We start from the raw sequence: 27,903 nt of genomic DNA, 5'->3' as shown, positions 1-27,903 counted from the left end.
TTCCCTTTCGTCCCCGCTCTTCTTTTCCACCGTTTTTTTTCCTTCAAAGCCCCGGAAAACTTTTCCTCCCTAGGGGGTTTCCGACGCTATATGGCCGGAAATACGAACTCTGGGTTCCCTCGCGGCGTTTTTTCCGGTATTCTGCGTTTTCCGGCGGTCTCCACTTTGTAGACGGGCGATCTCTCCTCGGAAACGAAGTGTTTCCGGGAGGAATTGGGATTTTTCTAGGGCGAGATGAGGGGAGTTTTGCCGAACGGTGGGAATGATAGCGTCGAGACGGTAAATGCTGCCGCTCAGGCGATCGTCACCGCGGAACAGCGTGTTCAGCAAGCTCCGGTCCAGGTATGCTCCCGAATTCCTTGCGGTTTGTTTCTGAATTGCTAGATCTGGGTTTTTTCGTCTGTTGAATTTCCAGAAATTTTGGGTTTTGAGTCTCAGAATGCACTTTTTTTTATCTTCAATTCGGTCGCTTTCGATGCTACTTTTAGGGCCTCTGAATCTAGGTTACGGTTTGTTGATGCAGTTGCTAATTCTCTGCGAATTGATGATCTTGTCCTTAATTACGAGAATTTACTTGCGTAATTTTGCACTGGTGGGAAATTTTCACATATTACTTTGCTCGGCACAAGTTTCTCGAGTTGTTGATACAATTGCTCTTGATGCTGAATACCTTTGGGTAGGTCGGCTTATAACGCTTTCGTTTTGTATTCAGATGGCCTTTTGGAGTCTCATAATCAACTAAACAGATATGCTTCACGAGTTCTCATATGGAACGCCTGCATAATCGCTTCGTTCTTTTCGTTTTATTTTTTTCTTTTTATGTCTTTTCTCCTTTTCCTTCTTTCTGACATGGGGGAAATGCGGGGCAGAAATGATTGGAAGTTACTAATGTTGGTCCGTGCTTGCTAGCTAAAAGTTTCATCCAGGAAAACCAGTATTTTGTAGCCCTTCCTTCGTACCATAACAAGTTAGCGTCCATGAAGACCGACATGATTAAGGCAGTTGCCTGCCTGAGGCCAATACCACTTTCCTTCTTGTCATCTCTGACTATCTATCATTGGTCCTCATGTTAATGGCATCCACCTATCCTTCTGGGGTTATACCTGAACTTTATATTAGGGGGTTCATGTATGGTCCGTGTAAATCAAGGAACATAGATGGGGAATTTTTAGCACATCCTTCAGCGACTTGATAGCTCCGGTACTTTCTGTTTTAGTGTTATTCTCCACATGTTTGTGAAAAGTGAACCATGTAGCATGCTTTGTTTTGTCGATGTCAGCATACTGTTTGGAATCTTTTTGTGGGAAACAGAATCTTGAAACTTGAGATGGTGCTCTTAGTTTGCACAAATAAGTTTCATTGAATCTCTCCCTGACAAGTTTTCAATTTATAGGTTGATGCTCTGCGTTTCAGACTAAAATATCATAACAATGGTATCTCGGCAATATTGTGAAAAGCGTTGAGGCTTAGCGAGGCGTTCCACCAAAATCTGAGGCGAGGCGTAAAGCGTAAGCCTCAAAAAGAAAAAATTAATTAAAAACGACTATAAAAAATATCTAAAATTATAAATAAATAAAAATTGCTTTATTGATAAAGCAACCAACAAGAAATAAAAAAATCTCAAATAAATACTGAAAAAATATGAGATTAACATATAAAAGTAACATTAATCCAGTTATGATTAATTATTTTGGTTGATTGGATGACATGTATTCATTTTTGGTGCTACTTAAATCAGGCTTTGTAACGCTTGCCAAGTTGTACATGCGTTTAATCTTGTGGTTTTTGGTGTTTGACGCAGAGCACCATTAATGGATTCAACATATCGTCTGATTTTTTTTTCTTTCTCAACCGAATGTAGAAGTTGTGCACAGCTTGCCAAATCAATTCAATGACTGGCAACTTTTATTTTTTTTTTCTGTCATCACAATAACGTGCTCAACTGACTACTAAAAGAGAAAAAACCATTAGGAATTGATTTAGGATGATGACCAGCCAGTGATTTATAGTCAAAGAAGAAACAGAAAATACAAACTGAGAACAAAAATGGGGAAAAAGTGAAACTTACCCAAAATGTACAAACTACGTGTTTCAAATGAACGAACTCGTCTCCTCCTTTCTCTACGGCAACAAACCCTAATACACCCAAACAAATTTTTGGCCCTCGAACTCGTCTCCTTGGCTCTCCATTTTTCAGAAAATAACAGGGCCCCCAACTGCGTGTTTCTCAGAAAATATAACATTAAGGTCGGGGGCCCTGTTATTAAAACTTAATTTTTGGTCACCCTCATTTGACCAAAAATCCGAGGCGTATACGCCTCACCTTGAGGCGTGCCTCAAGGCGTATGAGGCGCATGCTTTGGGGCATTTGCGCTTTATGCCTGCACCTCAAGGCACAAAAGCCCTCGCCTTGAGGTGAGGCACGCTTTTTGCGCCTTGAGGCGCACTTTTAATAACACTGTATCTCGGTAATTTGAAAAATGGTGGATGTGATTTGCTAAGAATGATATTTTATATTTTTAAGGCACAACTGATGAATATGACTTGAGTCTTGTTATATTGTGTGTTTAGTGTGAGGCATCAATATGTGATATAGCATTTTGGTGAACTCGTTAACATCTTCCAAAGTCCCTTTGAGTGTACATGCACATGTATAGATGTATACAACTGCATGCATACACACAAACAGTAAGACAATAGTATATCAACCCCTTAATAGATCAATTCCTTTGTTATGTACAGATATGAAAAACTTCAATTAGTATAATTATCATTTAGTCATTGAATGTAGGTATCAAGCACGAAGTTGAAAGAAATTCTTTATCTTGTTCATGTTGTCTACATGGACATCTGAGTAATCAGTTACTGTGCTACTTTGTCCTCAAAGATGTGAAGGCCAAACGGTCTTTTTCACCCTCCTTTCTCTTTTTGGTGAGATGACTAGTGTGTGATTAGATGCTTTCTCCTAGTCGTTGCTGGAAGAAGACTGACGAAAGGGATAAGATGTAAGACGTATTCTTGAATCAAATATTACTGAAAGCAATGTTGGGAAGGAAAGAGACTGTATGCTTCTCTTGGAAGGAGGTTAGTTATGTTTTGGTTGCTAATGATTCAAAGATGAAATAACACGAGGAATTTTCAGATTGGTTGCATAAAAACATTGTTTTTGTATCTCTAGAAAGTAATCCGAATGAAATTTCGATATTAAGCTTTGACTATGGTGAAAAATGATGAACATTCATAACAGGCGGGAAGATGAGGCTACAAAATTCTTCTTGGACATCTTCTAAAATATGCCTTGCCATCGATCCTTGAAACTGTGTGAGATAGTCTGAAACTAGTTGCATCTGAGGAGAGAAGAAGTTGGATTTTGGTAGCCTTCAACTTAGGCTGGATCAAGGTTGCTAGAATAGGAAGCTAAAGCTGGAAATGATACAGGGCATTTTAAAATTTATAGGAAGTGAGAAGTGATGAATCTATTTAAAATCTAAACGAGAATAAAAAAGAAGCAATATGAGAGTCAAATCGGAACCGAGATGAGAATCAAAAGAAAGTGAATAAAAACTAAAATGAAAATGACTTCTTAAATTTCATGATTTTTTAGTGTATGAATTAAATTTTTGTCCAAATCTAAAAATGATGGTTGCAATGTAAAGAAAGAACATAAGAAGTGAGTAAGAAGCATGAGAGAAACACGTGGAAAACATGAAAAGAAGCACACAAGAAACATATAGAAGCATGTAGCGAAGTATAGATTAAGCGTATGTGAAGCATAGGAAAAGCATGGGAGAATCGAGATTTCTGTGAAGTTTCAGAAGCAAAGAGTATTGTGCTTCTGAATCTAGTTTCTGTGAAGTGCACTTTCCACCTATCTAATAAGCTTCCGACAACTCCACTGGATCACACAACTTGTTTTGCACTTTTGACATATTAGACATGTAGAAATTTTCTTGTTTGGTTAATGACCCGGCCCCACACAGATTACATCAAAGGTCCCCTTTCATTGATAGCAAGCCGATAGCCTTTGTGTAGAACATGTACAACCAAAAAAGAGATGGAGTCTAGTTTCCGATTCTGAGTTGCAGAGGGGATGAACTTTGACCCACTTATGATGACCACTCTTCAAAAATGTTATAGTGGTTGAAATCATTGGAAAGTTAGGGAAGCCCCACACAGGTTACATCAAAGGTCCCCTTTCATTGATAGCAAGCCGATAGCAGTAGTGTAGAACATGTACAACCAAAAAAGAGATGGAGTCTAGTTTCCGATTCTGAGTTGCAGAGGGAATGAACTTTGACCCACTTATGATGACCACTCTTCAAAATTGTTATAGTGGTTGAAATCATTGGAAAGTTTGGGAAGCTAGCAGTGGTTTTTATATAAATGACCCTTGGGGGTTTTGGGCTAAATTTCATAGAAGATTCATGTGCAGTGCGCCTTTGGAGAATTGAAAAGGTCTGTAAGACTGTTGAGCCTAACTCACATTTGCAATCTGTTGACAGTAGCACACCTTTGGGGTATCATTCTCATAATTATGCTCAGTTGTGTTTTTCTGAGTCTAGTACATTGGCTGTACTGACAACTATATTCTGAATGTGGTCTTTGGAGAAGTACTTCCTTGCTGGAAACATAAAAAATGACTCATTTTGCAGCAAAGCTGAATTGTGCATGCAGGTGCATATTTTTATTTTCACATGCATGTATTTTTGTGCGTGTGTGCATGCAATGCTTTCATGCCTGTGTATGTCCTTGCTTTCAAAGCCTCCAAATTCTCTGTCTGTTTGCTGTTTTCCCTTCTTTTTTTTGTGATAATGGTGGATCTTGATCTTGTGGACTTGCATCAAGTATTTGCTTAGTGCACAGTTCAAAAACTTGTACCAATAAAAATTAATTACATTCTTTCTTAGCAACTTAAAACATAAGCCTGCAGACGCCTTTCTGGCATCAGCTTGGGCAACTTGCCTCATTCTTAATTTCTAAGACGTACATATACTTGTCTCCGACTTCACCCTGATTGAGTTCAGCTGCTAGTTCCACAATGTTTCCTTGTCTTTTAAGTCATGGTGATGAGTTGGATGAATATAATATGCTAGGCAGTGTAGAGAATGTCAGATTACTATGCTACATGTAGTCTCGTAAATGCATGTCTGACTTATCAAGTTGATGCAGTGCAAGAGGCTAATGTTCAAACATTGGCTTTTATGTGTTGCAATTAAATGGTCCTTGTAGAAACCATTCTCTTACTTTTCATGAGGCTCAAGTACCTTCTTTTTAAAATTTTTAAGTTTCTCTCCATGTCAATTTGGTTTTGGACTAAAGTAGAAAAATATGGAAGATGCTCTGATGGGGGATCATAACTTCTAGACAGTCTTAAGATGTGTATGTTGCATCGTGTTTGAGCAACAATGCAGGGATGCAGCTTTTTCTCTCCATTGGGTAGGCCTATGGTCAAATAGGAAAAAGTGAGAGGGATGAATTTGTGCCTGTTATAGCACCAAGTTGCAGCCATCAGTTGAAGTCAATCCTGAATTCAACCTCCCAAGTTCAGACAAGGTTGCAAGTTCTAATTTCTCTAGTAGTGTGTCAAGTTTCTGGAGTCTGGAAAAATGTTATTATTAGAATTCCATGGTAATTTTAGTGGGTGCCTCACATTGAGTCTGCATGTCTAGAAGTTGAACAGAAATTGTTCAATGTTGGAAATGGGAAAAAAGTTGGAAAATTCTGTTAGAAGTGTCAAAACAGAAATTTTCCATGTCATTCCAAACAAAAGAAAAATTTTCATATGAAAAGTTTTCTAAATCATATTTCCCCACCTCATGTAGGGAGAAAAAAAATCTATAAGCATTGCCACTTCTCTCTTCTTAATAGCTCCTCCATTTAGCACTTTGCAGGTATACCTCTCTCTCTCTCTCCTGACAAACCTACTGGAAAAGGAGTTTTGCTCACTGGATCTTGGATCTGGTTGACCAGCTCCACCAATCAAAGCTTGTCAACCAGGGACAGCTCCAGTGGCCATCCAGTGGATCTGGTTGGAAGTGGTAGCCTGGTAGGCCATTTCCGAGAAGATTAAATTCTTCAATTTACACATGTAAATAATTGTTATTGTTATTTATGTGAACAACTATCAATGTTTTCATATGAATACTTTTGTCCATGTATTCTTGTTATAATTATTAGTTTTTAGGTAAAAAAATATATAAAAATTAAATTATATATGATGTTATAGTTACTATTATTTATGTTTTCTTATTTATTTTTACCTTTCGTTTGTTTCATTCCCATGTAAAGAAATGGCTTTTCATGGGAATGGGCATGGATTTCTAAAAAATCCTGCCAGCTCAGCCTTCCCATGTGAAAGATTTAATAAGGGGGGCAGTATTGAAGGATTTACACATAAAAAATGGTAGGTGGTGAGAAAAACTAGGGCCCACTTGTGCCAGAATGGCACTTTCCCACCATGATGATTTGATATTTGTTCATTCATGTTGCAAAATGATTACATCAGGATTGCCAGCTCAGCACTTCCCATGAAAGCTGCATGAAAAAACAAGGCAATGTCAGGTCAACATTCTGTAAGGCATGTAAGTGTCTCCGGACATGTAATACAGTTTTTTTTATTTGCATTTTTTGAATTTACAGTATGAGGGACTTAACCACTCAATTTGGCAAGCGATCCAGTTGTATCTTTGTATCTGTAATATTCCTTCATGCTTCTGTTTCAAGTCTTTTAGGTTTATGGATATCCAGAATGACTTCTTATCTCTCACTGGTTGTATTTATCTTAACTTTTGCACAATATCATCTGAATATCATGCTTTTATCTTAACTTTCTGCTTCTGTTTCAAGTCTTTTAGGTTCATGGATATCCAGAATGACTTCTTATCTCACTGATATTTATCTTAACTTTTGTACAATATCATCCTTGAATATCATGTTTTTATCTTTCTGGGGTCTCTTATATTGTAGGCAAAGATACAGGTTAGTAACACATTTTTTCTGATGGTTTGTTCTTGTGATCTAATCTGACAGAAGAGAAGCTGGAGCTCTTGTTTAAGTCTGTACTGGTGTTTTGGATCCCACAGGCAGGCCAGCCGCATTGGTCATGCACTCCTCCCTCCAGAGCTTCCCTCATTAGAAAACAGCATGTCTGCTGGCAATGGTCAACCTCATGCCCCGACTCCAGCATTGCCATTTGTTGTCCCTCCATCTTCTCCTGCATCTTTCCTTCAGTCGGGACCTCCATCTGCTACACAATCACCTGCTGGCTTTCTGTCCCTCTGTTCTCTTTCTGCTAATGCTTACTCGCCTGGTGGCCCTTCAATTTTTGCTACTGGCCCTTATGCGCATGAAACCCAGTTAGTCTCACCTCCCGTTTTCTCTACCTTTACCACTGAGCCCTCCACGGCTCCCTTCACACCACCTCCGGAATCCGTTCATGTGACCACACCCTCATCTCCAGAGGTACCTTTTGCCAAACTAGTGTCATCTGCATTCGATGCCAAATGGAAAGCTGACGATAAGGGATTGACCTTCACTTTACCTTTCACACCTGTACATAATTCTGAGTTTCAGGCATACCAACTCTACCCAGGGAGCCCAATTGGGCATCTCATATCTCCTAGTTCAGCAATTTCTGGTTCAGGGACATCCTCACCTTTTCCTCCTGACCCTGAGTTTTCGTCCAGCACTTCCTTCCCTGTGTCTGCTTCCACTGTGTTGTATCGGAACTATGAACCTCTCAAGTTTTACAGCATTGATTCATTTGCCAATGCACCAAAGTCTGCAGAGCAGCAGCATCTGGGCATCACCTTGTCTGAGCCACTGGCTCACACATTATCAGATTCCAAGGTGGAGGCCGATGGTCAAGATCGCCCTGTGTTTGCAATGCGGATATCAGAAATGGTCTCTGTTGGGGATAGACCGGATGGGTCTATGGATGATCAACTGGTTGATCACAGAGTTTCATTTGTCTTGTCCACGGAGGAAGCTGCAAAGTGCAACTCTGTGGACCCTGGGGTTGTGGAAGGATGCATGCCCGAGTCACCAGTGCTGATGGCTGTAAGCAGGAGGCTTTCTGCTGAGGCTAATGCGTCAAAGTCCGACTTATGGCTAGAGGAGCCAGCAGGAGGAGCAAAGGGTCTGTGTTCATCCATAGCGGCAAGTTCAGATGTAGCTTCTGCTGGACCTGACTTGGCTGAAGCAAATTCTTCAGATGGTGTCCTAGAGCTGGTTGAATCTGTTGATTTGGCATCGACAAAGGAATTCAAGTTCGATAATGCTGATGGACCCGGAGGGCCAGTCAGCATCACCAGCTCTGAGTGGTGGGCAAACGAGAAAGTAGGGGCAAAGGCAGGATCCAAGAACTGGGCATTCTTCCCCGCGATTCAGCCAGGTGTCAGCTAATAAGCGGAACACAATGTGGCTGGCTCTCTGCTATTGGACGGGATCGATATTGCCAACAAATAACCCGTTTTCACCTTTAACTTTGTTATTCAAGAGATGAACAGAGGAAATGTGAGAGGATGGGGACTTAAGATTCTGGAGCAAGTCACATCTCATGTTCAGTCTACCTGCAGAAAGGAAATTTTAATTTTTTTTGGTGGAGAATAAGATCATTAAACTGGAAGAGGAAGCTTCCTTTTTGTACACATGGGGAGAAATTTCTTTCTTAGAGAAGGAAATCTGAAGTTTTTTTTTTTTGGATAGTCCAAGGGAATACATACCCTCACACAATCACCGACCGTACAGTGACTGGCCTCAGGTTGGTACACTCAGCTTCGACCTTGCCACAAGAGGAAATCAGAACAGTTGATAAAAAAGAAATGTCAGAAATAAGTTGGTTGTAGGATTAGGTTTTAGGGTTAGAATCCCTCATCTTTAAAAGAGGGGAATGAAGGGAATGACAGTGTCGTCCAGATATGTTTTGTTTGAAGGGGACTATTTATAATGATGTAATTGCTCATTTTTGTAATAGTTGTGTCAGTGGATGTATAAATAGGAAATACTGGGATATTACCTTTGTTTTGATAGTAAATGGGTTGCTGGATTATGTCGAAATTTGGAAAAGCTTTTGGGTGTACAGAAGGAAGCCATCTCATGCTATCCATGCTGAGATGAAAGGACATGGTGGTCCAGAAACGAGTGTGGGTAGGTGACATTGTCACATTGGTGCTGGTTAGGGACGTAAAGGGTTCGGATTCAGATTGGATGTGGTCTAATACCATATTTGACTAATCAGATCCGTTTTTTTACATGTGAACAGATTGGGATATCCATCAAATTCAGTCTCAAAAAATCAAAGCCATATCTGCATCCAATTGTAATTGGATATGGTTTTGGCTCACCAAATGCAATGGTGACATCCTTAGTGCTGGTATGTGAGGGTCTAAAACATGTCAGGTTTGCTTTTACTTGAAACCTACGCGGAGGGCACGGCTTCAAGAAGTTCTTGTGTTTCTATTTTCTAATGGCATTGCTACTGTTCTCTTGCGACTTACAGTGTACAGTTGCGCTTAGAGTCTGTTTTGCTTTTGTTGAGTCTGATGTAAGCTGTCCGGTTCAAGTGAATCAATACTCCGAAGGGGCAGCCCGTATACTTGAACTGTAATAGCCTGCGGGCAAAATTGTGAATGAAGTAAATGCGTTGAGCTTTCTTTTGTTCACCCTCGTTGTGATTACTTCTTGTGATTGCAACTTCTCTCCCTCTATTCTCTCTTGCTCTCTTGCACTCTGATTATAAGCTTCCGCGACCGGCAAGCGAGCTGACGAGTAGGCTTGCGGCGGTGAGGAAGGACCGTCGTGCCGCGCTGGCCCATTGAAGGAAATAGGCCCGTGACAAGTGGTATCAGAGCCCGTTCTCGTGCTGGGGAAGAGACTCCGGAGTCAGTGTCGACAGACTGCGATTTGTGAGCAAGACATCGTGGCGCCTTATCAACACTTGCGCAACACCAAAGGCAAGGCAGTTGCCGAAACTGAGGAGATGGGTTCACCTCGGGGCCAAGAAGAGTTGACTGCAACTGTTAACAAGCTGGTGGAAGATGTGACTTCACATGATGAAGCGATTTCACGCGCATGTGAATCATTCAATGGATTGAATGATGTGGTGGCGAGCCTGCAAGAGCAGGTGAACTTACTAATGGGGCAGGTCACTTCATTGACGACTACAGTGACCGATCTTGAGTTGAGGAACCGTACGTTGCAGCGGACGGTGACCCTAAATGGCGGAAATGGTGAGAGGCCATCAAAGATTGATGTGCCAAGACCTGCAAAATTCAATGGTTCTCGTGACAGCAAGGCCATTGAGAACTTCTTGTTCCAAGTAGAAGACTACTTGGATATCCAGAATGTGACCCTTGAAGATCTAAGGATTAAGGCTGCAGCGGCCTTACTTGATGGTGATGCTATCGTTTGGTGGAGGCGGAAGCGCAATGACATGGAGAGGGGTCAATGTGTGATAGACACCTTTGATGACTTTAAAGTAGAGTTGTACAACTACTTCATGCCAAGAAATGCGCAAAGACAAGCTTACCGGATGGTTCGTGAGCTCAAACATACTGGTTCATTGCAAGACTATGTGAGAACGTTCCAGAAGCTTATGCTGGAGATACCTAACATGCCAGAAGACGACATGCTCAACTGGTTCATTGTGGGACTTCAACCATGGGCACAGTCTGAAGTGGAAAGGAGCAACCCCCGTATTTTGGAAGATGCATATGTGGCGGCTGAGCGTTTAATTGACACTCAGCGCAAGCCTTTCACCCCATCAACCAAAGTTGGGAAGAAGCCTGACCACGGAGGCAAGAAGGATGAGCAACGCAACAATAAAGGTGAGGCGTCGACACACCATTAATCTGAAAAGAAACAAAACTACACAAAGCATAACAACAACAACAAGGGTGCAGTTGTGACATGTTGGTTCTGTGGTGATAGACATATCGCCCGGCAATGCCCAAAGCGCCTTATAAAGGATGACGGGCAAGCCAATGCTGCACAGGAAGAATGCAGCGATACTGAATGCAGTGACACTGAGACCATGCAACCGAGGATGGGCGCCATGCGATCGATCAATGCAGCCAGAAGTTGTGCAGCTAAAAACATGCAGGTCAGTAAGGAATTCATGTACGCTGAAGTTATTATGAATGAAAAGTCTACTTCAACAATGATAGACTCCGGGGCCACACACAATTTTGTCTCGCGGGAAGAGGCAGAGCGGTTGGGCTTGAAGCATGGGCCAAAGCAGAGGACCATTAAAACAATAAACTCTGAGGCCAAGCCCATCCTTGGTGAAGCAAGGGATGTGGCTATTCAAGTGGGAAGTTGGGTCGGTAAAGCCAACTTCTCTGTGGTGCCCCTGGACGATTTCAAGATGATTTTGGGTATGGAGTTTCTGCGAAGCCAGAATGTTATGATGTTGCCAAAATTCAACACGCTGACGATCATGGAGTCAGACCTGTCCCACACAGTGCAGTGCCTTACGCAGAAAGGCAAGTCTTCAGTGTTGTCGGCAATGCAACTAAAGAAGGGTGTCAAGCATGGGGAGCAGACATTCTTAGTGGCAGTGCGCGCAGAAGAAGGGAAGGTGGAAGCAGCAGTGCCACCGACCCTAGCCCCACTATTGGAGAAATTTCGGGGGGTGATGCCCCCGGAATTGCCAAAGCGTCTTCCGCCAAGACGCGAGGTCGACCACAAGATTGAGTTGACCCCGAGAGTGAAGCCTCCTGCAATGGTTCCATACCGTATGGGGCCAGCTGAGCTGAAGGAACTGCACAGGCAGTTAGACGAGATGTTGGACGCAAGCATTGCTCGTCCATCAAAAGCCCCATTTGGTGCCCCGGTCCTTTTCCAGATGAAACATGATGGCTCTAAACGGTTATGTGTGGATTACCGTGCCTTGAATAAGATCACGGTGAAGAACAAGTACCCATTGCCATTGATAGCGGACTTGTTCGATCAGCTAGGCAGTGCCCGTATCTTTTCCAAGCTAGATCTGCGATCAGGTTACTGGCAAGTGAGGATTGCCGAAGGTGATGAGCCGAAAACAACTTGCGTCACCCGCTATGGTGCTTACGAATTTCTAGTAATGTCATTCGGGTTGACAAATGCTCCAGCCACGTTCACGACTTTAATGAACCAGATCTTCTACCCTTACTTAGACAAGTTTGTGGTAGTCTACCTGGATGATATCGTGATCTATAGCAACAACATGGAGGAACATGCCGAGCACTTGCGAACAGTGTTTCAGGTGCTGAAGGAGAATGACCTCTGTGTCAAACGAGAGAAGTGTCTCTTCGGGCAGGAGGAGATCAACTTCCTTGGCCACGTTGTGGGGCGTGGTGTGCTGCGTATGGATGGGCAGAAGATAAGGGCCATCCAGGAATGAGTTCTGCCAAGCAAAGTGCTAGAATTGCGGTCATTCCTCGGTTTGGCAAACTATTATCGGCGTTTCATCGAAGGTTATTCCCTCATTGCTGCGCCCCTCACAGATTTGTTAAAGAAGAATCGGGTATGGCTCTGGACAAGAGCGTGCCAAGATGCCTTCGATGGATTGAAGAAAGCCTTAATGAGGGAGCCAGTGCTGCGACTGCCTGATCATTCGAGACCCTTTGAAGTCCACACTGATGCCTCAGACTTTGCCATTGGCGGAGTTATTATGCAAGATGGTCATCCGATCGCATATGAGAGTCGCAAGCTGAAGGATGCAGAGAGGCATTACACAGTGCACGAATGTGAGATGACCGCCATTGTGTATTGCCTCAGGACCTGGCGGCACTACCTTTTGGGTGCTGAGTTCGTCGTCAAGACGGACAATGTGGCCACGAGCTATTTTCAGACGCAAAAGAAGTTAACGCCCAAGCAAGCTCGATGGCAAATGTTTTTGGCTGAGTTCGACTTTGCCTTAGAGTACAAGGTTGAAAAGACCAATGTTGTGGCGGATGCCCTAAGCCGTAGGGCTGAATTGGCTACTGCGCGCGCAGAGCCTTCTGAAGTGCATTAGGAGGGCGCATTGCTGAGCCACATCCGCGAGGGTACGCAGCAGGATCCGACCGCACAACACCTTGTTTCTCTGGCGCAGGCAGGGAAGACTCGGCGATTTTGGCTACAGGATGGCCTCCTCGTAACAAAAGGGGGACGCATCTTTGTACCACGGTGGAGAAGCCTTCGCCGAGAGCTACTCAAGGAGTGCCATGATACACTATGGGCCGACCATCCTGGTCAGGAGAGGACCTTAGCACTCCTTGAGCGCGGCTACTATTGGCCGCAGATGAGAGACAACGTTGAGGGGTATGTGCGGACATGCCTCACCTGCTAGCAAGATAAGGGGACAAACCAGAAGGCTGCCGGTCTCCTTGAGCCTCTACCAATTCCAGAACGTCCTTGGGATAGCATCTCCATGGACTTTATTGTTAGTCTGCCGAAGGTAGAGGGCCTCAGTTCTATTTTGGTTATGGTGGATCGTTTCTCAAAGTATGTCACCTTCATCTCAGCTTCCAAGGAGTGCCCTGCAAAGAAAACTGCAGAGTTGTTCGTAAAGCATGTGGTGAAGCACTGGGGCATACCAAAGAGCATTGTGAGTGATCGCGATGCTCGCTTCACGGGCAAGTTCTGGCGTGAAGTATTTCGGCTACTTGGCTCTGAGTTGCTGTTTTCAACTAGCTTCCATCCGCAAACAGATGGGCAGACAGAGCGTATCAACGGGATACTAGAGCAGTACCTGAGGCATTTTGTTAGTGCCAATCAAAAAAATTGGGTGAAGCTCCTTGATGTGACACAGTTTTGTTATAATGTGTAGAAGAGCGAGTCTTCAGGCCACAGTCCGTTCGAGATAGCCACGGGACAGCAGCCACTGACCCCGCACACTCTTGCCACACAAGAAAAGGGAAGGCCATCATTCGCCTATCAGTTTGTTCGCGACTGGCACGAGCAAAATGAGTTGGCGAAGGCATTCTTACACAAAGCGGCAAAGAGAATGAAGAAGTGGGCGGACAAGCACCGTCGGCCCGCAGGGTTCCAAGTTGGGGACCAAGTGTTGGTGAAGTTATATCCTGGTCGCACAGGCATCTTCCGCGGGCGACACCGCGGACTACTCAGAAAGTATGAGGGACCCTTCACCATCACGAAGAAGGTGGACAAGCTGGAGTTGCCCCCAGACTTCAAGGTGCACCCGGTGTTCCACGTGTGCAACCTCAAGCAGTTCCATCCAGATGATGGAGACCCAGAACACAGTGTGCCACAACGCGCTCCCATCATGCAGAGGGCCCCGGCAGCACAACGGGCCGAGAAGCACCTCAGTCAGATCCTTCGTCACAAGGTCAACTACTTGGGACAAGCGAAAAAATACTTGGTGCAGTGGGAGGAAACAACAGAACCAACGTGGGAGCCTGCATTTCGAATGAACAGCCGCTACCCGGCTGAAGTCAGGGCTTACCACGAAACAGATGGCGTCGATGACGGCGCATGATTTGAAGGGGGGAGCATGTTCCCTTGCGACTTACAGTGTACAGTTGCGCTTAGAGTCTGTTTTGTTTTTGTTGAGTCTGATGTAAGCTGCCCGGTTCAGGTGAATCAATACCCCTAAGGGGCAGCCCGTATACTTGAACTGTAATAGCCTGCGGGCAAAATTGTGAATGAAGTAAATGCGTTGAGCTTTCTTTTGTTCACCCTCGTTGTGATTGCTTCTTGTGATTGCAACTTCTCTCCCTCTATTCTCTCTTGCTCTCTTGCACTTTGATTATAAGCTTCCGCGACCGGCAAGCGAGCTGACGAGTAGGCTTGCGGCGGTGAGGAAGGACCGTCGCGCCGCGCTGGCCCTTTGAAGGAAATAGGCCCGTGACAGCTACGGGCCGTAATGGTTCCTTAAAAAAGTGTTATGTAAAAGTTAAAAGTTATAAAAACAACATTTTAATATGTATTTCCCCAAAAGTGCATAAGAATTCAAATGGTTAAAAGTTGAGTCTATTTTGAATGTCATAATTTTTTAGTAATTCATAATATTTGAAAACCTTGATAAAAACAATGTCCTTGGTAAACGCATTTGCTAATGATGGATTGAGATTATAATGTTTTGGTTGTGCATATTTTATAAGAGCTGGTAAATAAGCTCACAAGGGCTTAAACTTTCATGGCTACTAACTTAAACAACTAATGAGGCATATATTTTACATTTAATCAGATTCAAATATCAATCTAATTTAGATGTGAACTCTGAATCTGATTTTAATCTGATATATAATAGACAAAATTTGACTAAAAAGATCTAGATCTGGTCAATTATCCAACCCAAATCTGAACAATTGATACCCCTAGTGTGCCATGGGGCACTCATTAGGATTTAAAATGGGTCGGATTCAGTTTGGATGCAATGTTTAGTGTAACGGGATCTTGGCTAATTGGATTCATATGGAAAAGCTTAGTACTGTATCCATATTCAACTAGCACAAAGTAGCTAATCAAATACATATTTACATGCAATCAGATTCAGATATCTGCCGGTTTTAGATTCTGAATCTAATTCGAGTGTAAAACTCGGTGGCGAATCCAGATCTAATTGACAATAGGTTTGCCTGTCCTTACTGAATCTGCCTAAACTAGATTCGGATTCGGTCAGATGTTTAACCCAAATCTGAAACCTTCATCCCTACCGCCGCTTGTAGAGCAATACAAAAAAAAATGAGGTTTATTTCTAGAGAGCAGGTTATATGTTACCCCCTCGAACAGGGCAGTTAGCTACATCTCATGTTCGGGGGGTCTCAATGAGCGCCACGTATAAGATCCAGCCCGACTAGTATCCCCATGTGTGTCCGCATCACATAGCATCATAATTTGGTGCCATCGCAAAGACTTAAGTACCTTTTACCGCCATTCTCTTCCTCTTCCTGGAACAGACATAAATGCCCTCCATCTAGAAAACTGAATCGATGGTTCTTGAAAAAGACAAAACTGCCCTCCATCGTGACCGTGCCAAAAATTTCAGCAAAGTTTGCGTATGTAGCAAGCTTTATGTTGTAGGATTTAAATAGTTCAAAAGAATCCATTTTTGCCCTAAGCAGAAAAGTCTACCAGAGCATACTTTGCCTTCATCTGTTGTCGCCGGATCATCCGTTGCCTTCATCTGTTGTCGTCGGATCATCTGTTGCCTTCTTTTGTTGCTGCTGAAGCATCATTTCCTTTCTTCTGCTACCGCCAGAGCATTTGTTTCCGTCTTATGCACAGTCGCAGCATCGTTGCCACCATCTGTTGCGTATACGTTCTGAGTGTTTCTTACTCTACAGTTGGACTACCTAAACTCCTATCGTTTCGGTGAGTTTCGTGTAAGCTTTCGTTATGCAATCTGAAGGTTGCGATTTATATAACGATTTGTAAGATTGAATCTGTGATGATTTATACATTCAAAGCAATAGCGATGTGTATTTATGAAGATACCTCGATTTGTACATAAGTTTGCTAAATCTTACAACGATGTGTAGTTATGAAGCCAAATATTACGACGATTTGTAATCATGATGATCGTTTAGCAAATGAGGTAATTTGTATTATTAATGTGTTGTGCAGGTTAGCAATGTCTGCGGCTCATCAGAGAAGAAATACCCCGTTGTTCTATGGGTTGTGTATTAGAGAAGTGATCCGCCAGTCCCATCTATCTCAGTTTTTTGAAAGGTACCAAAATATATTTAAGATTGAGAATGAGAAAGACAGGGAAAAAGCATTGGAATTGTATTATGTGGAGGATTATCCATTAGATATTGAGGCTGCGGACCAAAGGAAGAATGCTGAAGAACTAAAGATGCAAAAGAAGGATGACCAAGAGAAGGCAAAACAAAGAAATAAGGAGGAGAATGAAAAGAAAAGGCAAAGGAAGAAGGCAGATGAGAGGGAAAGGCAAAAAAAGAATGAGGAGGAGAGGGAAAGGCAATTGAAGAATATGCAAGAGGATGCTAAGACGGAAGCGCGCAAGCTGTTGAAGGAGCATATAGCTATGCGAAAGAGGGTAAAGCTACTGAAGGAGGTGGAGGAGAGGCGAAGGCAATTGAATAAGGAGGAGGAAGAGAAGGAACAAAATAAGCTTCAGGATAAGGAAGAAAAGGAAATGCGAAGAAGGGAGGAGTTTGAGGAAGAAAAAGAAAGGCAAAGGAAGGAGGAGGAGTTTGAGCAAGAGAAGGAAAGCCAAAGGAAGGAGGAGGAGGATGAGGAAAAGAAGGAAAGAGAAAGGAAGGAGGAGGAAGAAGAAAAGGAAAGAGAAAGGAAGGAGGAGGAAGAAGAAAAGGAAAGAGAAAGGAAGAAGCAGGAGGAGGAAGTGGAGGAAAGAAGGAAACAACATGAGAAAGAGAAAGAAAGGCGGCAGAAAGAGAAGGAGGACGAGGAAAAGAAGGAAAGAGAAAGGAATGAGAAGGAGGAGGAGGAAGAGAAGGAAAGGAAAAGGAAGGAACAAATTGAAAATCAGATGATACCGGTGATGGAGCTAGGAACGATATAAGTGGAAAAGCAGTGGGAGGCAGTGGACCAACCAGAAAGGCCTAGGTTGGAGGGATTGGTTAAACAAGAGAAAAGTGCGACCAAGGTAAATAAATTTGTCCTGTCTGTGAAGATTTAATACTATGTTTAGCGATTTTTGTATAGCGATTACTGTGTTAGGTATTAATATGTATAGCGATTACTGTGATAGTGGGTATGCAACCAATATTATTTATAGTGATTAGTAGAATATTATTTATAAGTACAAATGGTACTAATTTATAATTGGTACGAATAATATGTTATTGTGTGTTACAGGGAGGTCAGAAGAGAAATAGAGCACCAAGTGAAAAGCTCGGAGGTCGGTGTTAGTGGCCTATAGTTCTGTCGTGGTATGGTCAGCTGAGTGCATATCAGAAGGACCGATTACGAAATATGCACTTCGGTGGCCTTTTGGACCAACAATATTTTGAAACTTGTTGGAAGACCATGACCCACCTGGTAAATAAGTAGAATAATAAGACAAACACATTCCAGTTTGATTCTTTTGAAATTACCATGACCCTAGAAGATGTGGCGCGGATAACTGGCCTTAATTGCGTTGGCACTGCTGTCCTATTACGGGATTCAAACTATAACGCAAGGGAAAAATGCACAGCCCTTCTAGGAATGTCGATGGATGAATGGAGTCAATGTATTTATGGTGGAATCAATTCCACATCAATGAAAGTCTCATCTTTTCGTAATAAATGGGAAGGCCGCTCCGCTACTTGTGCATCTGAAATAGCTGACCAAGAGTTGCGTGACTTCCTTCTTTATTTTTTTGATCTTACTTTATTTTTCAATTGTTCTGGTTCGAGAATAAGTTACATGTGACTGCAATACCTGAAAGACTTAGACGCAGTCAACAACTATGCATGGGGTGCCGCTATGCTCGCACACTTGTACAGTCAACTCTACCATGCGAGTAAGGGTACGAAAACAGTCGGGGGATTTTGGCCATTTGTTCAGGTATTTGTTTATTACATACTTAGTACTTGTAGACTAAGCTCATTGAAGGTTGTAGTGTTACTAATATATTGTTTTTGTTAGACTTGGGCGTGGGAACATATTATCCCATTGCGTCCACATTATGGCCCTGCGATTTGTGGTTTTCCAAAGATCGATCATTGGGCTAGAATAAATGTCACAGTTCATAATGCTAAGTCTATTTTAGATGGGCTGCAACTAAATGAGGTAAACGTTCTAAATTTGTTTACAATCGGTTCAGCATTTATTATTCAGTATTATAAATCGTTGAAATGTTTAACATTCTTAAGTAATCATCACTGCAGGATTTTGTCTTCCTTAGTACATATCGTTGTCGTCATAGCATTCCGAAGTAAATTGCAATATATTTTTCACTCGTTATTAAAAAGAATTACCAATGTACAGGTTTTGTGGAGACCGTATGGAGATGGGGAGGACGATGACCAAGACGTTGTTGTCGAGGCTTCTAGATTGTCTGACCGCAATATGTGGTTGTTTTGCAATTATGAAGACGAGTTGCAGCATGGTAGTCGAGTTCTCCTACAATCTAGCTTGGGGCAGTCTATCCCAAATAAGCCTTTGGAAGTGAGAAAGAAGATGAATAATGGTGGGGGTAGGAACGTGAATTGACACGAACGCTACAGAGACGAATTATTAATTTGGAACATAGGTGGTGTCTGTGCCGTAGTGTATGATTATAAAGGACGACAATTTGATCCCTTCTATTTCCAAAGGTATTGGGAACCTATGCGGCGAAATTTGGAGATTGAGAAAATTGGGAACCCATGCCTTCTAACTGTCCCCTTTCATGTTCCATCCAAGCATCTACAACCTGTCTGTCGTCCTCCTCCGGCTACAATAATGATTCTCTCAGTAACAAATCGCGATGAAGAGCGAACACATCTTACAAAAGAGAACATTGTCTCCGCCGCAAGGTTCAAACTGATGGAGAGGGAGAATAAGAAATTAAGGACGGATGTAAGCAATATGGGGAGACAATTGAACTCACTGGTAGAGATGATGACCATTTTTTTTAATCAGATGAACGCAACCAAGAGGCCATCGAGGATAGACAGTCTACCAAGAAAAAAAAAGATACGAGTTCTCTATCATATTTCATCTGATTCGTCAAGTACCACAGAATAAACCCTAGCTATTCTTTTTTATCACGATAATTATTTGTTGTAATTCTATAAGTAATTGACGTAGCGTGACATTCTTTTATTGTTTAATTCTTTTTTATTACATCTAACAGACATGTTTCGTCTATGGATCTCGTAAATAAATAAACTTTAATAAAAAATAGATCTGTTGTTCAGAAATCGTGGCATTGCCTAACCTCCTTGATTGAAAATTGCAAAATGAGGTTTGCGATTCATCCGGACAACAAAGGATTTTAATGGTCGTTGTACGTAATCAATTAAAGGCGTCAACTATAAGAATTTTTTGATATTCAGCAATCGCTGCATTGCGTTCCCTCCTTGAAAGAAAATCACACATGAGATTTCTGATGTATGCGGTCAACAACGGCTGAACAAGTTCGTCAGTTTTAAATGATAATAGTAAACAACGAAAAGAACTGTTTGTTGTTCACAAATCGCAATCTAACTCGTCGTTATTGAATGAAAATCGCAGAACAAATATGCGATTTATGCAGTCATCAATAGGCTATCCATGTAGAAAATGGAACATTTGTTGTTTAGAAATCGTAGTTTTCCTCGTCGCCAATGAATAAAAATCACAAAACTCATACGCGATTAATGGAGCCAAAAATGGCTCTTATAGCTCAACCTCCTTGAATGTGACGTATAATGATGTTCTTCAAAACAGACATCATCAACATTATTGTCATCATCATCAGCAGCAGAAGCAACACTTTCAGTTTACTCATTGGCCTTTGCTAGTAACTGGGAACGAAAGAAGGCCGATCAATCTACCAATGACTAATGTTCAACGATCGTTGTATTGCTCTCCCTCCCTAAAAAAAAATATTGTCTGACTACGAGTAATATTGATCACAAACCGCAATATAACTCGGCGTTTTTGAATGAAAATCGCAGAACACATATGCGATTTATGCGGTCAACAAGGTCCCGTAATCGACGTTAGGAAATGATTAAGGTCAACATCGATATAATAGATCATTTCTGTTCAGCAATTGCTGTATTTCTCTCTGTCTTGATAGAAAATCGCAAAAAGGATTTGTGATGTATGCGATGAACATTGGTTGAACAAGTTCTGATGTCGTAAATGATAACAGTCAACAGCGATAAGAAAAGTTTGATGCTCAGAAATCGCTATTGATGATCATCAGTAAATTCAAATCGCGCAATAGGTTGGCGGCCAACAACGGCTTGCAATATTCGCCCTTCAAAACTGACATCATCGTTAAGAAAAATTTGACGTTCACAAATCGCTGTATTTGTCAACCTCCACATATGAAAATCATAAAATAGTTTTGCGATGTACGCGTTAAAGAATGGCTGGCCAATTCTCCAGTCATAATGTGGTCAACAGAGGCTGTATTAGATTTGCAATGTATGCGGTAAACAAAGGTTGTTAATGTTCGGTCGTCTTAAACGATAAAGGTCAAAAGCGGTAAGATATGGTTCCTGCTCAGAAATCGCTCATTTGCAGGACCACCTTAAATGCGAACCGCAAAATAGGATTGCAATTCATGAGGTCAACAATGGCTTTTAATATTCGGCTTTCGTAAACGAAATTATCGATAAGAAGATTTTGATGATCGCAAATGGCTGTATTGCTCAACAATGTGCACAAAGCAGTAATCAAGGTCATAAGGCATCCTCATCCAATCGTCGTACTATTGATACGCCTCACATGTTCTAGAGTACATGGGAAGGGATATAGATCATCAATAGGCTGGCCATGTAGGAAATGGAACTTGTTTAGAAATCGCAATTTTCCTCGTCGTCAATGAATAAAAATCGCAAAACTCATACACGATTAATAGAGCCAAAAATGACTGTTATAGCTCGACCTCCATGAATGCGACGTATATTGTCAACAATCGCTGTACACATTAATTTCAATTGTATGCAATTAACAAAGGTTACAAATGTTTGGTCGTGTAATAGGTTAGTGATACGACAATGAAGACGTACATGATACTTCAAGTACAAGATTTTGATGATGAACAAGTAAATCAACTGCATTTCAGCTAAGGCGATGAAGAAAGATGACAAACATTGAAGAATTCGATGAAGAATCTTTGAAGACTAGTTTGCAAATGTTAAATTCATTAAAAGTCTTAGATTCTTGTAAGAGCCTTACTTAGAGTGCATATTTAGATTGCATTTCACCTTAAAAGTCTTTAGAAAAACTTTTCTAAAAGAACCCTTCATGAAAATCTTTTTAGAAAACTCTTTTCTTAAATTTTCGTGTTTATTAGTCGACCAATAGACTCACCAGTCGACTAATCCTTTCGCGCCATATTTTCTAAAAAATTATTTTTGTCAAATCAGTCGACTAATGACTTTATCAGCCGACTTGACAGAATATGTGTTTTTTGGAAATTTAGCAGTAGTCGACTAATGCTTTTATCAGTCGACCTGACAGAATGTATGTTTTTTCAGAAGATTTTAGCAACAGTCGACTGAAAGGTTTTTTGATTCTACTGATGATATTATCAGTCGACTAATTTTATCTCTAGTCGACTAAGTTTCAAAAGTTCAGATTTTCAAACGGCTCGATAAACAGATCAGTCGACCGACGATAACTGTCAGTCTACTAATAACTAACTATTAGTCGACTAACTACTGTTCCAATCGACTAATTTTGTCGTTTTTCCTAAAACTTCAAAAAGGCGTGTCTTTTCATTTTTCAAACATTTTGATCGTTCAAAATGGACTGTTTTGATACCCTTTCATACCCTCAACGTATGGAAACTTTCAACTATAAATATGAGTGCATTTTACACTCAAAAGCACTATAATTTAATCAATTTGAATCAATTACTGTTTGCTTTTCACTCATATTCATTTTCTCACTCACGTGATATTTTTCACTTCAGCTTTTCACTCAAATTCCTTTGAAAGATAGTGAATTATTGAGTAGAGTATTCCAACAACCTCAAAATCCAATTGCATCTAATTTGCATTCATAAGAAGGGCTCATAGGTTGTATTGTAAGTTGTTACTTATTTTCTGTAAAAGGAAGGACTCCTTGGTTTAAAGGAGTTGTTTGCTTTCAGTAGGTGTGTTACTGGAAGTGAGACCAAATTTGGTCTGTATGATCTTGTAGTTACACAAGGTTGATAGTGGAAACCTCAAACGGGTTTTGCTTGGGGACTGGATGTAGGTCGGCAAAGACTGAACCAGGATAAATTTTGTGTTCTTTGTGTGTTTGCTTTTCAAATTGCAAAATCCGTCACTATTCTACAGACAATTTTTAAAAGCACTATTCACCCCCCCTCTAGTGCTCATTGTCTCGATTCTACTGCACTTTTATTTAGTATCAGAGTAAGGTTTGCTATTATTTTGATTTGATCATCATCTAGCATGACAACTACAACATCTCAGCACAAAGAATGATGCTCTTCTGTTCGTTCTCCTCTCTTTGACGGAACAAACTATGGATACTGGAAAGTGAGAATGACAATATTCATGCAATCCATGGATCTCGATATTTGGATAATTGTTATAGATAAATACTAAACTCCATCAACTGATTTTAGCCGATGGACCGATGAAGAAAAGAAGACTGCTTCACTTAATGCCAAGGCAATGAATGCATTGTATTGTGCCGTTGATAAGGTAGAGTTTAATCGTATCTCTTAATGCTCTACAACAAATGAAATCTGACATACTCTTCTCGTGACTCACGAAGGTACGTCAAAGGTAAATGAATCTAAAATTGCTTCTTTAGTTCATAAATTTGAATTGTTTAAAATGAAGCAAAATGAATCTATATCGGACATGGTAACAAGAATGACCGATATAACTAACACTCTGAAATCCCTTGAAAAAGAATATTCATAAGTAGATTTAGTCAGAAAGATCCTAAGGTGTTTAACTCCTGAATGGGAGAGAAAAACCACAGCTATTGAAGAGGCAAATGATCTAAACACTCTCACTCTTAAAGATTTGGTTGCTAACCTAATGACATATGAAGTCCAACTTCAAGACAGGCAAGAAGAAGAACCCAAAAAGAAATCTCTTGCTTTTAAGGTTACTTCTGACTTTGAAAATTCAGAAGAAGATGAAGATATTGCCCTCATTACAAGGCAATTCAGAAGATTCATCAAAAAGGGAAGATTTTAAAGAAAGGTAAAGAAAGCAGATTCTTTCAATCCAAATGAAGTCAAGTGTTTTAATTGCAAAAAAGGCTGGACATATCAAGAAAGATTGTCCTCTTCTCAAAATCAAGCTCAAGGACCAATTCAAGAAGAAAAAAGCATTTCAAGCATGTTGGGATGATAGTGACTCTTCTTCCGATGAAGAATTAAATGAAGAAGTCGCCAACATGTGTTTTGTAGCACAAGAAGATTCGGTAAGTCAATTTGACTATGATGATTTATTAGAAGCATTCAATGATTTATATGCTAAATTTAAGAGTCTAAGTTCTAAAAACAAAGAGTTAAAAACTGAAAATTTAACTCTTGACTCTCAAAATAAAGTGTTACTTCAAGAGATAGAAGATCTCAAAAAGGAAAACTCTTGCCAAGCATTTAAGATAAAAGAAATTGGAATTAGAACCAATCTCTTATAAAAAGAAATAACTAGTCTAAAAGAAAAATCAAATGATCTTCTTTCTATAGTGACCAAATTCACAAATGGTCAAGAGAATCTATAAAGACTTCTTGGTTATCAAAGATGCTCGGTTAATAAAACCCGATTGGGATATAGCTTCTTTGATACTCAAAATAGACCAAACTATGTTATGAAAAATCAAAGACAATATTCTCAACCATTTGTTCAAAGAACAAAATTTTTTAGTAGAAATGCATCTAATCATGGAACTTATAATGCTTATAAGCCTAAACATGATTACTCTAAAAATGGTAAATTTTTTTATAGAAAGAATATTTATTATCAAAGGAAACCAAAATCCAAATGGATATGGGTTCCTAAGACTAACTCTCATGGACCAAAAAATAGAAAGGGGTCAAATGCTTTGTCATCTAATTTTGTTGTAGGTACACAAAATAAGGAGCAAATGGATATTGAACACCGGTTGTTCCAAACATATGACTGAAAGGCCGGGGTTATTTTCCACCCTTCAAAATAAGGATGGAGGAGCCGTCACCTTTGGTGACAATAACAAGGGAAAAGTAATAGGTATTGGTAATATTGGTAATCCAAAATTTTCCTTGATAGAAAATGTTCTTTTAGTAGATGGTTTAATGCATAATTTATTATCTATTAGTCAATTATGTGATAAAGGTTTTCATGTTTCTTTTGAAAATGATTTATGCTTAATTTCTGATTTTCAATTTAAAAAGATCATTTTTAAAGGTAAAAGAAGGAACAATGTGTATGAACTATATCTAGATGAGTTACCCACTTTTAATGAAAAATGTCTTATTGTTTCAAATGAAATTCAATGGTTATGGCACAAGAGACTTGGACATGTTAACTTTAAAATTATTTCCAAGTTATCCAAGAATGATCTTGTTAGAGGCCTACCTAAAATACCATATAAGAAAAATCACTTATGTGATGCTTTCCAAAGGGATAAACAAATCAAGAGTTCTTTTAAAGCAAAAGATATAGTTTCAACAAAACATCCTCTTGAACTTTTACATTTAGATCTATTAGAACCATCTAGAATTCAAAGTTTGAATGGTAGCAAGTATGCTTTTGTGATAGTAGATGATTATTCTCAGTTTACATGGGTGATTTTTCTAAAAAGCAAAAATGATGCTTTTTCAAAATTTTCTAAACTTTGTAGAAGAATTACAAATGAAAAATCTACATCTATAATTAAAATTCGTAGTGATCATGGTGGTGAATTTGAAAATGAATCTTTTCTAAAGTATTGTGATTTACATGGTATATCTCACAACTTTGCTTTTCCTAGAGCGGCTCCACAAAATGGAGTTGTTGAAAAAAAGAATAGAACTTTACAAGAATGTGCTAGAACCATGCTTCAAGATAAAAATTTACCAAAATACTTTTGGGCTGAAGCAATAAATACAATATGTTATGTTTTAAACCGTGTTCTTATTCGACTAATTTTACATAAAACATGTTTTGAATTATATTATGATCGTATACCAAAGATCTCATATTTCAAAATTTTTGGTAGTAAATGCTTATTGTTAAATACCAAAGATAATCTTGATAAGTTTGATTCAAAATCAAATGAATCAATATTTTTTGGATATTCTTCTAGAAGTAAAGCTTATCATATTTTTAATAAAAGAACATCTTGCATTGAAGAATCTTTACATGTTGCATTTGATGAGAATTGTGAGCAGGTTATACCTCTAAGCGAAGGAGAAGAAGTAATACTTCAAGAAGAACACTTGATAGAGAATTCTTCTCAAGAAAATATTCCTCTTCAACCAGTTTGGAAAGAAGATCCTAATCATCCACATGAACAAGTTGTTGGAGAAATAAAGAGTGGTGTACAAACTAGAGGGCAATTAGAAAAATATATTGCAAATGTTGCTTTCATATCTAAAATAGAACCAAAAAATATCAATGGGGCTTATGATGATGAATTTTGGCTTTTGGCCATGTCTGAAGAACTTAACCAATTTACTAGGAATGATGTTTGGGATCTAGTTGATAGACCAAAGGATCATCCAGTAATTGGAACAAGATGGGTCTTTCGAAATAAGCTGGACGAAAATGGCGAAGTCATTCGTAACAAAGCAAGGCTAGTAGCACAAGGCTATAATCAAGAAGAAGGCATAGATTTTGATAAAACCTATGCACCAGTGGCTCGATTGGAGTCAATTTGAATGATGCTTTCTTTTGCTAGTTACATGAACTTTAAGTTATATCAAATTGATGTTAAGAGTGAATTCTTAAATGGACACATCAATGAAGAAGTTTATGTAGAGCAACATCCAGGCTTTGAAAATGAGAAATATCCAGAAAAAATCTACAAATTAAAAAGAGCTTTGTATGGACTTAAACAAGCACCAAGAGCGTGGTATAAAAGACTACAAAATTTTCTAGAACAATCTGGTTTTTCCATTGGTCGGGTAGACTCTACTTTATTTATTAAAAACCTTAATTCAGATATTCTTATTGTGCAAATTTATGTTGATGACATAATATTTGGTTCTACTAATGATTCTCTTTGTAAAGAATTTGCTAAAGCTATGCAGGAAGAGTTTGAAATGAGCTTGATGGGCGAATTAAACTACTTCCTTGGACTTTAAATAAAGCAAACTGAAGAAGGAATCTTCATCAATCAGGCTAAGTATACAAAAGATCTTCTCAAGAGATTTGGGATGGACTCATTGAAATCAAGAAAAAATCCTATGAGTACAACTACTTCTCTTGATAAAGATGAAAATGGTAAAAATGTAGATACTAAGCTCTACAGAGGTATGATCAGATCTCTATTATACTTAACTGCTAGTCGACCTGATGTAATGTTTAGTGTTTGTATGTGTGCAAGATTTCAAGTTAATCCAAAGGAATCTCATTTAACTGCAGTAAAACAAATTCTTCGATATTTGAAAGATACTTCAGATTTCGGTTTGTTTTACCCAAAATCATCTTCCTTTGATTTAGTTTCATATAGTGATGCAGATTTTGCAGGAAGTAAATCTGATCGCAAGAGTACTAGCGAAACTTGTCATTTCTTAGGAAATTCCTTAGTCACTTGGTTTAGTAAAAAGCAAAATTCAGTGTCACTCTCAACAACTGAAGCAGAATATATAACGGCTAGTTTAGCGTGTTCACAAGTACTATGGATGAAACAGACCTTAAAAGATTTTGGTTTGAATTACTCCACAACAACCATTTATTGTGATAACACTAGTGCTATAAATCTTTCGAAAAATCCTGTTCAGCACTCAAGAACTAAGCATATTGAAGTTAAACATCATTTCTTAAGAGATCATGTGTTAAAAGGAGATATTTCGTTAAATTTTATTTCCACTAAAGAACAACATGCCGATATCTTCACTAAACCACTTAAAAATGAAGATTTTATGAGAATTAGGAGAAAACTAGGCATTTGCTCGTTTTTGGATTTATAAAAATGCTGATTTTTGAACAAAATCTCAAAATCGCACTATATTAGTCAACCGATAAAATTTTAGTCGACTGATGTTTTAAAATTTTTAGAATGAATCGCACCATATTAGTCGACCGATAAATTTCTAGTAGACTGATGTTTAAATTTTTTTTTTTTTTTAGAATGAGTCGCACATTCTTAGTCGACCGATAAAATTTTAGTCGACTAATTTTTTTTTTTAATTTTAACTGAAGGTACCCGATA

The 27,903-nt window shown here is 39.8% G+C and overlaps 1 protein-coding gene across 1 annotated transcript; it reads left to right on the top strand.

Moving 5' to 3' along the window:
- Nucleotides 1-10: 10 nt before the first annotated feature.
- On the top strand, nucleotides 11-9,054 carry LOC149822295 (uncharacterized). Its single transcript, XM_089980728.1, has 2 exons — nucleotides 11-342; nucleotides 7,030-9,054. Exons 1-2 carry the CDS (start codon nucleotides 235-237, stop codon nucleotides 8,401-8,403), a joined length of 1,482 nt encoding a protein of 493 aa, XP_089836854.1. The 5' UTR covers nucleotides 11-234; the 3' UTR covers nucleotides 8,404-9,054.
- The last annotated feature ends 18,849 nt before the right edge of the window (nucleotides 9,055-27,903 follow it).

This window comes from Nuphar pumila, chromosome 11, assembly GCF_984573655.1.
Source record: "Nuphar pumila chromosome 11, dmNupPumi1.hap1.1, whole genome shotgun sequence".
Classification (NCBI taxonomy): Eukaryota; Viridiplantae; Streptophyta; class Magnoliopsida; order Nymphaeales; family Nymphaeaceae; genus Nuphar; species Nuphar pumila.
Note: the sequence above shows the minus strand (reverse complement) of the source record. Positions and strands in the feature narration are given on the sequence as shown.

What these genes read in the sequence shown, in the direction of transcription:
- LOC149822295 (XM_089980728.1), top strand. Translation starts at nt 235, where the DNA reads ATGAGGGGAGTTTTGCCGAACGGTGGGAATGATAGCGTCGAGACGGTA. An exon ending in TTCAGCAAGCTCCGGTCCAG is followed by an intron (nt 343 to 7,029) that starts GTATGCTCCCGA and finishes CTAATCTGACAG; the next exon opens with AAGAGAAGCTGGAGCTCTTG.